The 17,171-nt window shown below is 44.0% G+C and overlaps 1 protein-coding gene across 1 annotated transcript in view; it reads left to right on the top strand.

Moving 5' to 3' along the window:
- The window catches only part of LOC111271453 (uncharacterized), a 61,224-nt gene extending 44,977 nt beyond the window's left edge, over nucleotides 1-16,247 (top strand). The window contains exon 2 of the mRNA XM_022852253.2: nucleotides 10,521-16,247. Within this exon, the coding sequence (XP_022707988.1) occupies nucleotides 10,521-11,521 (1,001 nt within the window). The 3' untranslated portion in view covers nucleotides 11,522-16,247. The remainder of the gene's footprint in view (nucleotides 1-10,520) is intronic.
- Nucleotides 16,248-17,171: the final 924 nt, after the last annotated feature.

The raw sequence follows: 17,171 nt of genomic DNA, 5'->3' as shown, positions 1-17,171 counted from the left end.
GAATGGGTTTTGTGCTGGGCCGAGGGTGTGATGCGGCCGTGATGTGCGGCGTAGTCGTAAGGGTAGGCTGGTCGCGTGGGGTACACAGGGGAGAGGGTAGAGATCTTTGGAGGTTTGCCGCCAGTATCTGTGTGGCGACTTGCTGACTGACTGGCTGTCTGTCTAGGATAAAATAGTAGCGTGTCCGACTGTTCAGGGGTATAGTGTGGTCGCTCGCCGACTGCTACTGTTTGGGTGGAGTAGAAGTGCTTGCCATCCCGCAACTCGCGTCAACGAGTCGAGTCGAGCTTCTTGGTTTCCCCATAGTCTGTCCTAGCGGTGTCACCATGGCAACTGATCCCATGATCCTTCTCCCGCTGTGCGGCGCCCGCCGCCCTCGCTCGCTGCCGCCAATGCTACTACTACTGTTGGCTCGGTCGCCGTTACCCAGTGCCAACGTCGGTGAAGCGCCGGGACGTGTGCCCAGACGGACCAGGGGAAAAGCTAGACGGTACATAGAGTTTGGCTGTGTATGTGTCGTATAAGTGAGAGGTGCGCACGAATAAGGGCGTGTGGGAAACTTGGAAGGCGCCGCACTGGGTTACCGTAGTGGGCCACGGGCAAGGGACACAGATTCAGAGGGAGTAGGCTAACAACAAACCGAGAGAATAAAATCCACCACAAGCTTCATTCCTCGCAAGGCGGCGTCAACGCCGGCTCAACCCACTACCGGTCGAACGGCCAGTATAGGGACCGAAAAGAATAGCCGTCGCTACTACGACTAAGAGGCAGACAGTTTACCCATTGCAGACACTATGAAGGAAACACTGCTGCCGCTGGAGCCAGCAGGAAAACAAAGCGAAAAGCCGCACGCCATTTAGATTGCGATTTCCCTCCACTGCTGCTATCACTGGCTGTCGCATTGCTTCTGCTGCCTTCACCAAACAGCAGACGCCCGCTGGCCCCTGAGCACCAATCTCTCCGTGGCCTTACTTCAATCCGTTTGCATGGACGAGTGGTAGACCTGCCGGCGAAACCGACAACAGCAACGACGAACGACCTATGCACGGGGCCGACCACTCATGTCAACGTTGTGCGTTGCTACCCGCATTCTCCAGAGTAGTTGTTGTTGCTATTCTCCGTTTGTTAATGATGTTGCAAGTCTTAGCGGGGCATAGGACGTTTGTCCGAAAATTTGCGTATTCAGAATGGCTGGTGGCGCCTTCGGAACTTATAAATCGAGGTAGTTTAATGAACAGTTTGCAGAAGCCGGAACTAGTTTGCTTTAGGTTTGTCAAAAGACGTATTGCTACGATGGTTCAAATCGTCGTTTAGGGCAACGGTAAGTAGCAGTCAGGTTCGTTTATGGCCTAATATCTGTACGGACACTATACTCGATAATATTCAGTCCAAAAAATGGGGCGGATCTGCGTCTCAATGCAATCAGTTGATACGTATATTTTTGCTAGCATTCGCCGCGCAAGCGCTGGACAGGTAATAGTGTTTTTCATGATATCTGCCGTCTGTTTAACTAGGAAAAAAAGGGTTGATTACTTGACCTCGGAGGCGTCCGCAGCTACTGGTATTTCTGATTGCCACTCACTTCACGGCTCGGCAGTCTTCACGGTTACGAAGTAATTAAGCTACCGTCAGACAGAAGCCAAAGCCAGCCCTCGTGCTTTTAGCATCGCTTTCTTGTTTATGCTGCACGAAAGTTTAAAGCACATGATAGTCCTACGACTTCTAGTTGGTATAGCTAGCTTCATAAGCTGCGTATCGGTCGCAAGGAGCCTTCATAACAAATGACAGAACAGCTGTGGGTAGGTTCGTCGTCGTCTCGACGAATCACGAAAGGCGTTCGAATTACGATGAGCCAAAGCGGACAACGATAACAATAAACACAACAGCGACAACGCTAAAATATTTTTCACTATTACCCTGTTCCATCATTTGCGTAAGAAACGGTCTTTTGCGCTCGAATTCTTCTTTGGAGGTAGCTAAATTTGGCTTTGCTAGTGCTGCGTCTGTGTTCAACCACGCTCAGGCACCACCAGTCCTCTGCGCTAGTGAGTAATTAAACGAAACGAAAAATCGTACGCAGCTAGCTATCTATCTTTGTATGGGTATCACGCGACAGGGCGGATGCACACATGGGCACCGGAATTCTGTAAATAAAAGCGAAATTTATGATGACTGCTTTTGCTATTGCCGCTGTAATTCGGACAACCGTCGCCGACTACGAGAACGACGCGCGCCCTCTGCCGGGTCGACAGTGTTTTGCTGCTACCCCAGCCGTCTGTATTCTATCAATAGCCAGATCTGTACATCTGTGCGATTCTGCTCTTTCTGTATGATGAACAAATGCGGAATGAAAGCACAATTATATGTACAAATACGCAATGTATTTACGACGCTTTGACGAGAGAGAGAGAGAGAGAGAGCGCTGTCCGGTGGAATGGTTAAAGGGTCAAATGTTGAGAAACTATCAAGGAAAGTTTTTTTAATTGTTGCTGTTGAAGTGGTTTTTTTTTTCTTTCAAAATGTTTAGTATTTCATAAACAGTGGATTTGGCCAAACCAACTGCATCATCTCTCATCTAATTTGTCTAACTTTAATAAATTTATAAATCATTATTCAGTTGACTCTACCCGAAAACTTTTAGGGAAGCTGATCGTTCCTTTTCAGTGTCTGTAGAGGTTGTTTAATATTATATGCGATAGCTCCTGGACTTTAGGGTGCGATTTGTTCTTCACGCTCATCTCAGCTGGGTCGCATTAATGCCACGATATGGCTCTTAACTAGCGAATAAGAGCCATTCAGTAACTGTCGGACCTTTCTCAGTGACATCAAACCAATAGTTTCGCCCATTAATAATATGTCGACAACTTGTTGTTGTCGTTGATAGATTGTGCGATCGAATCCATCTGGAGCCTGAGAAAATTTCGCTAAGAGGAAAGAGCGATGTAGATTGATAGCGGTACGTGAAGACCTCCAAATCCATAGAAGTAACCTACCGATTCGAACTTAGTGACGCCAATTAATAGGCGAATGCCAAAAAATGATCAAAACTTAACTGATCAGACTGATATAGTTCAGCTTTTTGAGTGAGAATCACTCCGAAGCAGAATTAACCGATCGGTCACCCGGTACAAACAGTTCGACAGACTCAGCAGGTCACCTCCTCGTAAGATGATGTAGATAAAGGGGTCTGGTTCCGTTCAACGGTCCACATATTCCTTCCCGCCACAGCGAGGATCTTCATGCTAATGTTATAGGCTAACTCAAGATCAAGACAAAATATTAAGCAATTCGGCTATAGCAACGCCAACATTCGGAAAACATTTCGGTTTCTAAAAGGAAGTTACCCAAGAAACGCATGCACTACCTGACCTGTGTACAACCAGTTGTCTCCCATTTGGGTTGGCCCACTACGACGTACGACAGTGCACAACGTACGTGTTTACGTGTACGTCAAACGTAGTACGCCAATTCTTCTTCTCTACACACTCCGGCTGCGTTTGCCATCCGATAGTGGCGGTAACTTTTTGGTTTTGTCTTTTCCCTCACGCGTGTTCTCCGCTCCCTCGATCGACAACACATCGTCGACCAGTTTCTCCGATTTTTGACGTGTTTGAAAAAAAAAACAAAAACAAAAAATGGCATAAGAATTTTGCCTTTATACTCGCACACCAACACTGACTTGCCCTTCGCACTTTGCCCGGCTGGTGGCGTTTACGATAAAAGCCATGGTCTGATTTTTCCTGTAAATTTATTTCTCATCGATGTTATGTCTCCTCCCGCTGTAGCGCCAATCCACGTTTGCTGCTGGTCCTGATTGGGCCAGTGGCCTGAACGATAGGCCTGGCTCGCCGTTTCGTTTTAATATTCGTCTAAGGTCGAGACGTTTACGAGGAGACTACGCCGCCGTGTTGATCTTCTGGTTGTTGTTGATGCTCTGAGTGAAGGGCACACCCAAAACGCTCAGTTCAGCTTAAATTCCCATTAAGAACTTGTCATGCGTGTCGTCCGCCCGTCGATGTCAACGGCGACAAAGGCAGCAGCCGCGGTGGCAGCACTCGTCGCCGTAAACAGAATGAAAAAGGAACGTAGCCAAAACGCGAAAGAAAACTAAATGTATAGTGCGACAGTGATGTGGGGACGGGGGTAGTGGGGGAAAAGTTCAATATGGAAAACAAGTGCAACAACCAGCACAACAAAACGTGACAGCGCCAACAATTGTAACATTATTGCGAGAAATAGTAAACAACTGCTGCCGTTGTGGGTCTTAAAATGGGTAACGTTGTCTCCGACTTATATAATAATAATGGTAGTGACAAAAGGGGAGAACAGTGTTTATTTTTTGTGCAACGCTTTTGCTGCACCTATTCGAGAGAATGGTTACTCTATTTTTATGTGATAGTCTTTCCGTCTAGTGATGTCACACGTATGTATATGCCAGACGTGAATCAAAAACATTTTTTAGATGCTGATGTAAGGTTAGTCAAGTAGCTGGATTATAAGCTAAATGTGGTAGTAGGAGACGGAAATCGTCAATTCTATCAACAGATACAATATCTCAATACGAATGGCTTATAGGAAAAATACCTATTCGCTGTACAACGATAGGGTCATCAGCTTGTCTTGGTCTCAATTGCTTAAAACAGCGTTAAAGTGCGCCCTTCTAGAGAGTTGAATCGAAATACCACCGAAAACATCGTCTATTCGTCAAATATAATAGCAAACCTTTACAAGGCAAGTTTGTGTCTCTTGTTGGTAGAGATTTTCGACTGCCCCAACCGCTACTGGACCAGCATCATTTCGTTGCAGGGGGCTCTAACCCACAGTAGTTTCGTATCCGAAGTGAAAAAAGGGTCTGCGATGGCTGCAAAGTCACTCAGCGGAGTTGGGAAGCAGTCGTCCATCAAGATTTGCAATATTCGCGTGTCACCCCCATCGACTATTCCGCTTTGTCGACATGGGGGGGGGGGGGGACACGAATGTGACGTTTGCTTAAGGGAATGCGGCTGGCTGAGGAAATCTTCAACGCTTTCCCGTTGCAGTTATATTATGTCAACGATGTACTGCTTGTGTTACTAGTCGTAATATATGCGAAAGGGCTGCGCGCTACACTGACTCGCCACCGTAACCACTTTGAATGGTCTCTAGACAATTCGGACTTCCCTTACCCCCTGCCAGTGAGTCCCCATAACTTGGACAATTGAATCGACGGTCCCGAGATCGCCGTTTGCTGTAGACACAATCTTCTGCAGTGCGTTCGTGAGAGTCAGCGGCAAGTTTAACTTTATCAAGTTAGACGAAATCACTTGTGTCCAATGCGGCAGCAACAACGACGACAGAGGCAGAATTCTTGCATTGGCAGTCGACTCGGTGACGTCCTTCTATCTGTGATAATTAAATGAGAGAAAAAGCACTTAGCTAGTGGCTTCAATTGAGGCAGGTTTACAAGGGCTTAGTATCACTCAACCGGGGGTTCACTTTAAATTCTTTCTATTTGAAAACGAACTTCATCGGGAGTAGCATTATCCCCACTTTCTCCCATAACACTCATAAATATTTTGTTTAAGCTAGACCGCCATCAGCTTCTCATCCTTCGCCCCATACCGTCGGTGAGCGAAAAGTAGATTTAATGTTACCATATGAATATACACGACCACTTCTCCCATCCATGCTCCATATAGTGGGGTTTATTTCGAATAGAAGAACACAGACCCTAAAGGGGAGAGGCAACGTGTATGGCCGTATGCTGTACACGCGGTCGAACCATGGATCTAAATTGTTGTTCCATTGTTGTGGAAATCACGAACCAGAGACAAGTTAGCCTTGGACCTTTTTGGTAAGCCTTAGTAGAAGACGTACTATACATATAGATATATGTGTATGCATATGGCTGTAATAAACTCGACCGCATAATATGACTGATTAGAAAGAAAGGTAAGGTTGTATATAGGACAGTAATAAATGAGTGACGACAAAAAGGTCACCTTTCTCAGATTTCATTTTGCTCATTCTGTCACTCTGAGCACAACAACACGTGGTAGCTATATAGTGAAAGGCTTGCCTTCCTTTACTACTGCTCTTAGGAGTATCACACTTCGGGCATGAAGGATTAGTCTGCCGTACATGGGTGTGTAACTAGTTTTTACAGTCCCCTCCAGCTGTTCTCGAATTGCGTGGACGATACGATTAGCGTGGAGCTAGGATTATGTCTTGGTATCTCATTATTCGCAGTCAATATAGACAAATGGACTTCTATACGCGATATGCACAACGTATTAGGCCATATGACACAAGCAATGAGTTAATACTCGGTCAGAGAAGCTTACACGACGTGACGTGGCACGAGTGACCCAGAGATGTGTTCAAAGCTCGTTCGACTGCTGAGGAGCCAACATGAAGATGATTTACTTTGTGTTTATTTTGTCCAGTCGTGATCCGTGAATCTGATACAGAGAGCGAAGTGGAAGGGACTCGAACTGTAGCCTGATGATGCGATTTTGCTGAAGACCTGAAGACTCGAACTACTAGTATAGACACCCTTCTTCATGTCTTCAGTTCATATTGGTCTCTAGGGGCTCGCAAAAGCTGTGGACCCACGTCCGCCCACGAGGCCCCTATTGGAGTTAACACCAAAGAAAACAGTCATTAACGAAATGGTTATGACGGGGTTAGATGACGTGTTGATCATGACAAAAGACCAAAAGCCAAATAAAAGCCGGTTCACTCAGTAGAGACCAGACGGCGTCTGCAATCACAATCTGACAGCTGCTTTTAGCAATTATTAACATTATTATAATGAACTTAGAGGTCCTCTAGAGATTAGGAGTAGAGCATACATTAAAAAAATATGTACACCTATATATTATGATCACCATCCTGGAGCGTCAACGTCCTGTCCATTAATGCGCGATCTACGTAGCTAAACGAGTGAAAAAATAAACTTCATTCAATTTTTATTATCATCTGGCTATATCGATAGCATCAGGTTTGGGTTTCGTACATGTTTTGATATGTATGCATAGACATACATGTGTACGTACAAAGCTGACGAAATGAGGGCGGGCTACGTAAGAAGGACGGAGGGGAGAAAAAAGCCGCAATGAAGACCAGTTAAACTTCGAACATCTTCGCCGTTGCTTGTCGACTTCGTATTTGCATTGTCTTTGAGAGCGGTACTGTCCGTCGCATAATAAATGTTATAGTTATCGTTTATTCTTCCATTACGAAAACGCACTGTCGGCCTATATATGTATTGTATCACGTTAGGTGCTGTTAATAGAGTAAATCAGAGATACGACTTTTTTGTTTTGATATATATATATAATCTGTTATCATATGAATGTGGTGCATCATGAACTTGGAACCACTTCGAATTCATCGAGTTCGCATACAAGTGCCGCGTTAACCTGAGCAAATCGATATATTATTGATTTAGGCTGACGTTACGAAGGCAAGCAGCTCTGTCCCTCTGATCTTCCCGCGTGACTATCTAACACGCACCTTTTGCGTTTGTGTCGTTCGGTCAAATACATTATGAACATTTCTAAAGATTATAATGATCTTCTATAAAACGATACCGGACATACTGTTGGCCTATCAGCGTAGCCTGCCTCTTTATGTCCTTCTTGTCGAAGCTGTCTGATCGTCGAAGCCATCGATTTTGGTGTTACTTCCTGTTTCTTTCAGGTCTCAGTCATCAAGCCAAGTATCAGCTGACCATCGCTAGAACACTTTTCCCCAACAAATGTTGTTATTAAATAGAAAAAGTATACCCTTTAGGCAGCAACATTAGTTCAACAAGGAAAACGAAGCAGGGTTGTGTCATCTTAAATCGATACATCTATCAATAATAGCTACGTACAAATGTCCCACACGATAGGATATTACTGCTATTGCCATTCCTCCATAGCGTTTCACATTGTACTGTCTTCAGTCTGTCTTTCTCACGAGACAAACTGGTCTTGTCTTCCCTACAATAGTTTAACACATACGAACAATCGCTCCAGCCAACCGGAACCGGCCAAAGCGTAGGCGGGGGCCAAGGGCGGTGTTTCTGACGCTGTTTTCTTCGCCGATTGGTCATTTTTTTTTCTATTTTTCTCTCTTTGTCTCTTTCTGTCCCTCTCTCTCCCGTCATCGTTGTTGTCATCGTCTTTGGCGTTTGTACGTTTTCGTTGTCCGGTAACGTGACGGCGGTTGACGGCTCTTGGCCGACGCTATCGACGTTCACTCCTCAGCGGTAACGTTATCCTTTCATCTGATCGATGCGGATCGGGAAAAGAGAATAGCTAAAATTAACGCAAAGATGGCACAACGACAGTAATAACTGAATCAATATATAATTTTTGACCCTGGGCTTTAGAAAATTTTTTCCTGCAGCTGGCAAGTGGTTTGGTTGCTATCGTTGCTAGAGGCTGTACGAAGGCATGGGAGATGGCCAAGTGATGTACTAGACGAAGACGACCTTTCTTGCAGATGATTTTGGACGAGAACTGTAGAAAAAGAAATTAATGAGATCAATATCAAACAGAAACGAAAAACAACGACTGCGGCAAGGAGAAAATTTATGATATATTGTAAACGTGCTTTTTCTAATTGTCATTTTTTCCCTTAATCCCTTTTATATGCAGCGTTTGTTGATACATTACGAAGACTGTATGTGCTTGTTTCACTACATTAGTACTGCCTCAAAGCCTAACCTGCGATATTGAATAGAAAAAGATATTGCATGTGGGCAGCTTCGCGAGTTATTTCTCATCATAGTTGTGCCTTGTCGCTACGATATCGATGAATCGGATTCGAAGTTAATAGCATTGCGAACTTTTTGTAGTAGGCCAACACATGTCCTTGCTTTGAACATGATCAGTATTAAATCATCCTACCTGATTCTAATAAACATCGTGTGCTAAACACATTGTTGAAAAACCAATATATCCCAACACACAGGTACCTCCACGCTGTCGCCAATGGCTAAACCAAGAACATCTATCGTTTCTTGATCCTGCGTTTCCGCTCATCCTTTATTCCCTGTCGATTCTCTAGAATAGAGCTCTCAACTGCCTTCAACGCTTCCTTGTCTTCATCCACCGGAAGATAGATTCACTAAACTCCATTCGTATATTTATGTATGCGTGTGTGTCGTGTTTATGTATATAAACAATTACGCTTTTCGTTTTTCTCGTTTTTTCTGCTCTCGTCCGCATCTAATTCCATCTTTAAATGTCCCACTGTTTAGCGGACATCTCGTTATCGTCCGTACTGACATCGATTCATTCCCTCGTGCCTTCGTTGTCAACTACTTGTTGTCGTTCACTTTTTACCCCCTATTCTCGTCCTTCCGGATCCGAGCCCTAGCCACCACCCAAATACTTCAGAACTTCTGGTCGCGCGAGCGTTGGCTTGCTCTCCGAGCTTTCGACAGCTTGAAGTTATTGTTATCACTGTTGTTGTCGACGTCATCGTCGTCGTCAGAACTAAGTTAGCTATTGCTCCCTGTGATCTTGTGGATCTTGATCGTCATCCAGAATTGACGCCGTTTGTGGTTAGCAGCTTTGCTTCCGAGAACAACGCCAGCAACAGCAAAAACAACATCGCCGATGACGGCGTTATAGGTAGTCGAGTGAGAGTAGGGATAAGGAGACTGACGCAAAAGACTCGAGTAGATGTATCTAACGATGAGCAGCTAGTAGCTGTTCTATATACTCGGATATCTGACGGGGAGTGAGGAATGAATAGCTGGTGAGAGATCGGCCCTTCAGAGCTCTCAGACAGTCTGTTAGACAGAGATGTACAAACATGTAGAGATAAGGGATAATACTAGGTAGCTCTGTAGATGGAACACATCGATATCGGACGAAAGGACCACATGGGAAATCGATATAGACGAGCAGCGTGAACGACCTGTCGACATAGACGCGAGCAGCTGTTCCTATACGTAATTCCGCTTCGACTGAAGTAGCTAGTAGGCCCAATTGGCGCTGGCTTGATAGCTTTTGAAGAGCATGCGTACTTCAAATTGGTTAGATATATTAATGTGTTGTCATGCTGGAGACGATGTTAACTTGTCCCAAGTTGTTCAGCGACTTAGATGAAATCTCGCTCTCGGTTACCGCAAGACAACCTGTTGAGCACCCAAGGTCGTCAATCGATGATAGGTAGACGTTACTGAGTTGATAAAGTCTGCACTGACTATAATACGTAGACGTTTCAAAAATTCATACAAACCTCGATGGGTCAAGGTAGATCAGTCTTTACATTTTTAGATATGAAGCTTATTTGAACATACTCATTTGAAGTCGAGCCACCTCCTAATATAAAGAAATAGACAAACCAACAGGCATACTCATTGCAAAATTACACTAGAGTTAGGCAGCGTAGCATCAGCAGAATTTCCTTATACTCACTCATTCACTCAATACGTTATGCAATATATGATCATCTTACAATCGATACCATTTACTAATAAGTTTCTTTTGTTTTTGCTTTGTTTGTTTCTTCGAATCTCTTTATTTCCAATATTTCAGGCGAGAAACCGTTCAAGTGCGAGTTCGACGGCTGTGACAGACGTTTCGCCAACTCGTCGGACCGCAAAAAGCACTCGCACGTCCATACGTCCGACAAACCGTACAACTGCTGCGTTCGCGGCTGCGACAAGAGCTACACGCACCCCAGTTCGCTGCGCAAGCATATGAAGGTGCACTGCGGCAGTGGCAGCGTCGCTGTCGGCAGTAGCGGAACCCCTCCATTGAGTCCGGGGGGGTCTGACTACTCAGGTCCGACATCGGATACGGCGTTCCCGACGCCGGTTGTTGGCGGTCTCACGTTGCCAATAACTTTATCCGAACGTGACCGAGAGCTGCAGGCTGGACAGGCGCACCTTAGCAGTGGGCGCAGCGCGACCGGGGTTCCGTCGGGGGCGTCCTTAAGTGGAGCGCCCCCGAGCGTGTCTTCTCTTCCGCAGCTGCAGCAGGGACTGACTGGTCAGGGTGGTCTCAGCTTAGCTGGGCAGGGTGGCGGCAGTGGTGGCAGCGGCGGCACCAACGCTAACAGTGGACCAGGAGTTCACCCTGGGGGTGGCGTACCCCCTCCTCCTAGCAGTGCAAGTGGCCTCATTGGGGCCTCGCATGGTCTAGCGACGTCCGGAGGGCTCAGCCAAACCGGCCTAAGTCATGGGACCTTAGGCGTCGGAATGGGTGTCGGTGTGGGAGTCCCCAACGTGCCTAATCCCTTACGGCCACCACCGCCTACCGGCCTTAATCAGCTGAACAACCTGAACAACTTGAACAATCTCCCGAACCTGAACCTCCTGCCGTCAGCCGGGAACGCGAATGGCCTCATGTCACCAGGTCTCCCGCTATCGTCCGGTATCTCTACCCATCATCACCATCACCACCATCATTTGCCACCTTCGAATTATAACGATTGGTATCATCCGCAGCAATGTACCAACCCGCCACAAACCATCCTGCATCCGCACCAAGCATTGCAGTTTCATCATCAGCTAGCACCACCCACGGCCTATTAGTTGGATAGGATACACCATACACATGTGCTTACCATATTGACTGACAGCCTAAAGCGTACAGCCAGCCAGACAAAGATAGAAGCGGATGAGATTGTGTATTTGTGCGCGTGCGCATGCATGCATGTGTGTTAGTGTGTGTGCACGCGCGAACGAGAGAAAGAATTTAAATATATATACGCGCAAAGTCGAAATAAGTGGAAACGAAAATATGGGACAGCGGCTACGAGACCTATAGAACTCTAGATATGACACAGCAAAGACGTACGAAATTATAGCATTGATAGAATTATGGCTCCGATTAAACAAAACACCAGTGGTGCTAGAGATGTGGCGATAAAATAGAGAAAACGTCAGTGAGCTAGCGGCGATAATAGTAGTCCTACCGAAAGATACACAAGGCCGGTGGGTGGCACATCAGCAAACGGCGATGGATGACAAGGAAAGGTTGTAGCGGATTGCGTAAGACAACCTACTTGGAACGGTAAAGAAAATTATAGGAAAGAGCGAATCGAATAGGGTAGATAAATACGAATAGGAACAAGACAAAAGCAGAAACAACCAAGGCGGTCACACGAAGTTCTTGATTATGTAAATTGTGACCAGTTCTCGGGTTGTTAATTCTTGAAATGGAAATCTCTTCAACGGAAGGAGACCTTCGTCGATATAATGAAGTTGGCAGATATATGACGCAGATCATGCATGGCGTGTGATGCCGTCTGAGAAGTAGGTCAACGGTAGCGAGAGAGTTTGGCTGATCCATACATAGAGAGCATTTACTATTGAAACAGAGCGATTCAAAATGAAAACAGGAAGCAGCAACGGCAAGTAAAGCAAAGAGGATTGGTGATGAACAAAGGAAGGCTGCGACGACTGAAAAGTAGAAATTATGATTTATTTATACCCCTCCCCCACCCCCCCCCCTACCCCCCAGCCCAAGCGAGCACCCTCGAACAGGTTGGGATAGGCATAGAAAAGCCCCTGACTACACACACATGTGGTTATCCATCACGAACTCTAATCACCGCTAATACTGCTAGTTAGTACAGTTAGTATAAGACCCAAGTACAGACCCAGAAGTCGCGTACAGCCATGCATGTACCAGTACATATATCGCATGGCGACAACAAATTTAGATGAAATTACACACGAGAATAGAACTGGCGCTGCGGTTGTTTGTCGGCGTCCTTTTTTGCGTGACTGTTTTTCTTCATTTACTTATTACGGCGAAAGTAGTTGACGAAAAATTATGATCTGCGTTATAGTGCCTTTGGGAATTAAATTCACACTTGAATGAAACGCCAGTTGTGTTGTTTGTATTTTTTGTACTCCTCTAAAGCGCTAGCTCTTCGTATGAGAACGTTCTAAGGCCAGTTATTTGTCCACGTCTAACATTGTAACTACGATGTAAAGAATTTCTTATGTAAATAAATAAGTATCATAATGTATATAAGTGCGATTAATTTTAATGATAATGCATAACTATAATTTACGGAGGGCACGATTTGTGCAGATATCGACAAAAATATCCCTTATCTATGAACAACATTACTATATGGAGCTAAATAGAGCATGACGACGTTCTGGCGAATTTGTGCAGCTCCCTGTAGAAATTAAGCGGACTATGTATTGTCAGTATTGCTAATTGTTGCTAACGCAATAACTACGATAATGAGTTAGCGATTAATTATCATTGCTGTATTGTGATGATCTCACTTTTATTAATTATAGGTTAGTATTTTTTTTATCTATAATTACTACGATTGTTTATGTTCAATTTTTTATTTTTGTACTATAATATATACGATACCGCAGCGCGCCGCTAACAATCGATTGAGCAGCTATGTGCGATTTTTATAGAAAATAGCAATCTATATTTTTAATGCTTTATCTTTATAATTCATAACAACATTTACGATCGAAGTCAACATAGCTAACGGAATTCTCCGTTTTTAAAGGCCATGTCAATTCGGCAAAAAACTAAGGATAAATTAGCTAAAACTCCAAGTTGAAAATCGAAGCGGAGATTTTAGCTGGAAGCCCGGCCGTGCTTCTCTACCTGGAGATAATTCCGGCCCCAACACCGCTTATAACGGAGGTTACGAGTCTATGCAAATCCAACCTCAAAGAAACTCATTGATTCTCAGACCATTGTAGTGGAAAATAAGAGGAAAGAAGGTAATAATAAGAGAGGGAGGGAGGGAGCGAGTGAGATGAAGTGAGGGAGAAAATAACAGTGTCCTCTCTGTTAAAATTTTTCAAAAGTAACGACTGAAGCCTATCACATACGTGCGGGCGAGACCATTTATTATTTTCCGAGCAGCGGAACATCCGATACTTACGCGCCAGGGAGGTCACCGCCTCTGAATAACACCGTATAGAAAGGGGAGAATCGGCGCTGGTAGCGAGACTTTCTATAAGTGATTCGAACCTCGATAAGTCGCATACAACAATGGTACTTAGTTCTATGCAAGTTGGCTTAAAAATGCAAATTATCCTATGATTGGCCAGTTCTCCTTTTTGTGCCACTCACCTTCTACTTCCAAGTCTATATGAACTCCATCATATATTGGCTGCGTCTTTAGACTCTGCTACTCGCTGCAAAATCACATCTGTCCTTCGTATGCCTTTGACTTCGCGATCGTTCTGGTTTTCACCCAGTACTTCTCTAGCGAGATATGAGTATTTCTATTCGGAGAGGATAGCAAAGGGGGTTCGGCGCGGTGGGCGAACGAAAAAAATGCGTTGTAGTTCGCCGGCATCTGATCGCACCTCGGCCGCGTCACTGGCTTCGTGTCCGACTCCTGCTGGTGACGACGCGTAATCAATCAGCCGAGGCAGTCTGCATCTGGTTGAAGCCAGTGCACGCAGGTACTTAGGTTGACAGCGACAACGGGCGAGTGACTTTCAATCTCTGCACTATCGATCTTTACCTATGTAGAATGTACGGCAGACATTATATAGAGTATTTATCCCTAAATTTAATTATGTCCCTCCTTTTTATAGTACTTCATAACTGTTAGTGCCCGCTCGAAGTATCCTGTCGAAATTTCGTTTAAATGTCTCGATTGATTATTTTTTCCGAATAGCTACAACAGCCACAATGAGGACGACAAGGACAAAGAGAGTTCCAATTGAAGTTCTAGCTGACACGCACAGAAAAGCTATTAGTGGTGGTTACCTAGCACACAGCATATACACACATATTATACAAGCAACAGCGCCAGGTTTAACACAAAATTAGAAGGTATTTACATCTGTAACTACACTACCTCAGGCATCGAATCCTAGATTGGCTGTACATACGCGTCACTGTATTATATAGTAGATTAGAGAACGACTGTTCATAACGAGGCAACATTACACGTCTTTGTTTCGTATTAGATAGTGTTATATTGTATTTATCCGTTCACATCATTACAATGCAAGCCTACTCCAGCGAAGTAAGCGGCAATGTTCTGGTGGTCATTTTTTGACTGAAAAAGGAAAATCTACAACCAAGAGAAAAATATTAGACCAAAAGAAAATGACAAAAAAGGCAATTTCGTGTTTCTTATAGTCTATGAGTATTACATAGAGTTCATTGCGTGAGGCCTAAGAACAATAGACAGTGTTTCGATGATAGCATGGTATAACTGCTGTTCCTAGCCACGTAAGTGTAGTCATACGAAGCTAGCAAAGGAGCAAGTATGATTGACAACTCTTTGATGATTTTTTTTTACCAGCTACCAATTATGAACCGGCCATGTTACTAACTACCACCGTGTATAATGGACATTCTCAGCGACGATAGAAGACCAATGCAGTGAGCGACCGATGACGATTATGAACGAATGTCAATGATATAAATTATAGATGATGATATATATGGATATTATAAATATAGATATACTTAGTGTTCTTTCTGTCTACACAAGTATAGGGATGGATATAATAAGTATATATAGAATTGCGTACAGCAAGTGAGAGAGGTCGAGTATATATCTAATGATTATTTGATGGAGGCGGCTAGTAATAATAAGAATAATTTTATTATGCTATTACTGGTATTTGGTAAAAGCTTGCTGACTGAAAAAAGGAAAACACATTGAGAGGATGTTTTTGAGTGAGGAGCAGGGAAGTTCAAGGGTCGAAAATCTGATCTTTTTGCTTTGTGGAATCACCACGCTGTAAGGCGGTAGAATTGAAAAGACAACGATGTAGAGCTGGCAGTCGAGAACGTACGTTGACGTCAATGAACGAGTTTGTCGTTAGAAGACCAGTAATACGAACAGTCATTCTGACATAGCTAAAGAGAAAATACAAACGAAATCTCGATGCTATAACGAGGCAAAACAATCATAACAAATAATGAACGGCAAAGGTGGTAAAGCAATAGCGGAAGGTGGGAAAATACGACGATCCTGTAGATCCTCAGAATGATGACAAGCACATTGTGCTATGACAAATGACGAACGACGAAGTAACGAATCTCTGAAAGACACAGAACTATACACAACAGCACAATAAAATTCGTGCCATTTACTGCGAAACAAAGATGATGGCGTTGATGCGGAGATATCGAAGAAGCAGAGGTCTATAATGACGACGACGACGACGACGACGACGACGACGACGATAATACTAATTATTATTATGATGAATGGATTATTGAAATGAAACAAAGACAACTTAGAAAAAATGTAAATAAATAAAGAGAGAGATACACGACACAGTACTTAATTTAAAACTGGGCCTATTTATTTAATACCGATAGGAATGAATGCTTAGACCACCTAGGATAATTATTAATGATTTCTTGTCTCGTATTGCTTCCTTATTTTGCTAACTACTATAGTTAGATAATTGACGGTTAGCAAATATATTTTAGAAGTAACGGAAAATATGACGTGAGATAATATCGCAAATATTATGTTACGTTTGACAAGTGTTAATTTTTTTCTGATTTTAATTCTAATTTTACTAGAAATATAATTAGCGGGCAAGGTTCCTTACAGTAACACATATCCTACTTCTAATGGACGCTGACGTGCTTTATCCGTATTTGTCGATCAGGGATGCGACAAAACTCGATGTACACGGTGCCCATCTCTTATCGAAAAAAAAAATGTGCAATATGTTTTTCGTATATGTAACTCCGAGACAAGTTTGATACCTGACAAGCCAAATAACAAGATCCCCCAGTAAGTTGTAGCGATAGAAATGATAGAGTAAATATGTGGGCGCGTCAATGCTGCTAGTCATTAGGCCGGGCCGGGTAAGGCCGAGCAAACAGGCCGAGCCGAACCAAACGAAGTGCGGGTATCGACTTGTTAATTTTTGTATTAAACAACAGAAACGGGTCTTCATTTCCGGCAGATGGCTCAAAAAATTGCAACAAGATAGAATAGACGGAGCTGGCGGTTCTGGCGAACGAGACGACTGCAGAAACGGGTGCTCTCTCCCTACAAATAGTACTGATAACAACCCGTAATAATAGCAACACGAGCTGCTGCGAGAGTTGTTGATTTTGAGGCATCTCGGTCAATACGTCCCTTTACGCGAAAAAGAAAAATCGAAGGAAGTAACTTAATTGAATTCAAGTTGTTCGGCCTGCCACATCTAAACAGCGGATAACTAGACTCATAGAAGCAAACGTACTCGCAGGTATCTA

Source organism: Varroa jacobsoni, unplaced genomic scaffold (assembly GCF_002532875.2).
Source record: "Varroa jacobsoni isolate VJ856 unplaced genomic scaffold, vjacob_1.0 contig00628, whole genome shotgun sequence".
In the NCBI taxonomy this organism is placed as follows: Eukaryota; Metazoa; Arthropoda; class Arachnida; order Mesostigmata; family Varroidae; genus Varroa; species Varroa jacobsoni.
This window is presented reverse-complemented; position numbering and strand designations above follow the sequence as displayed.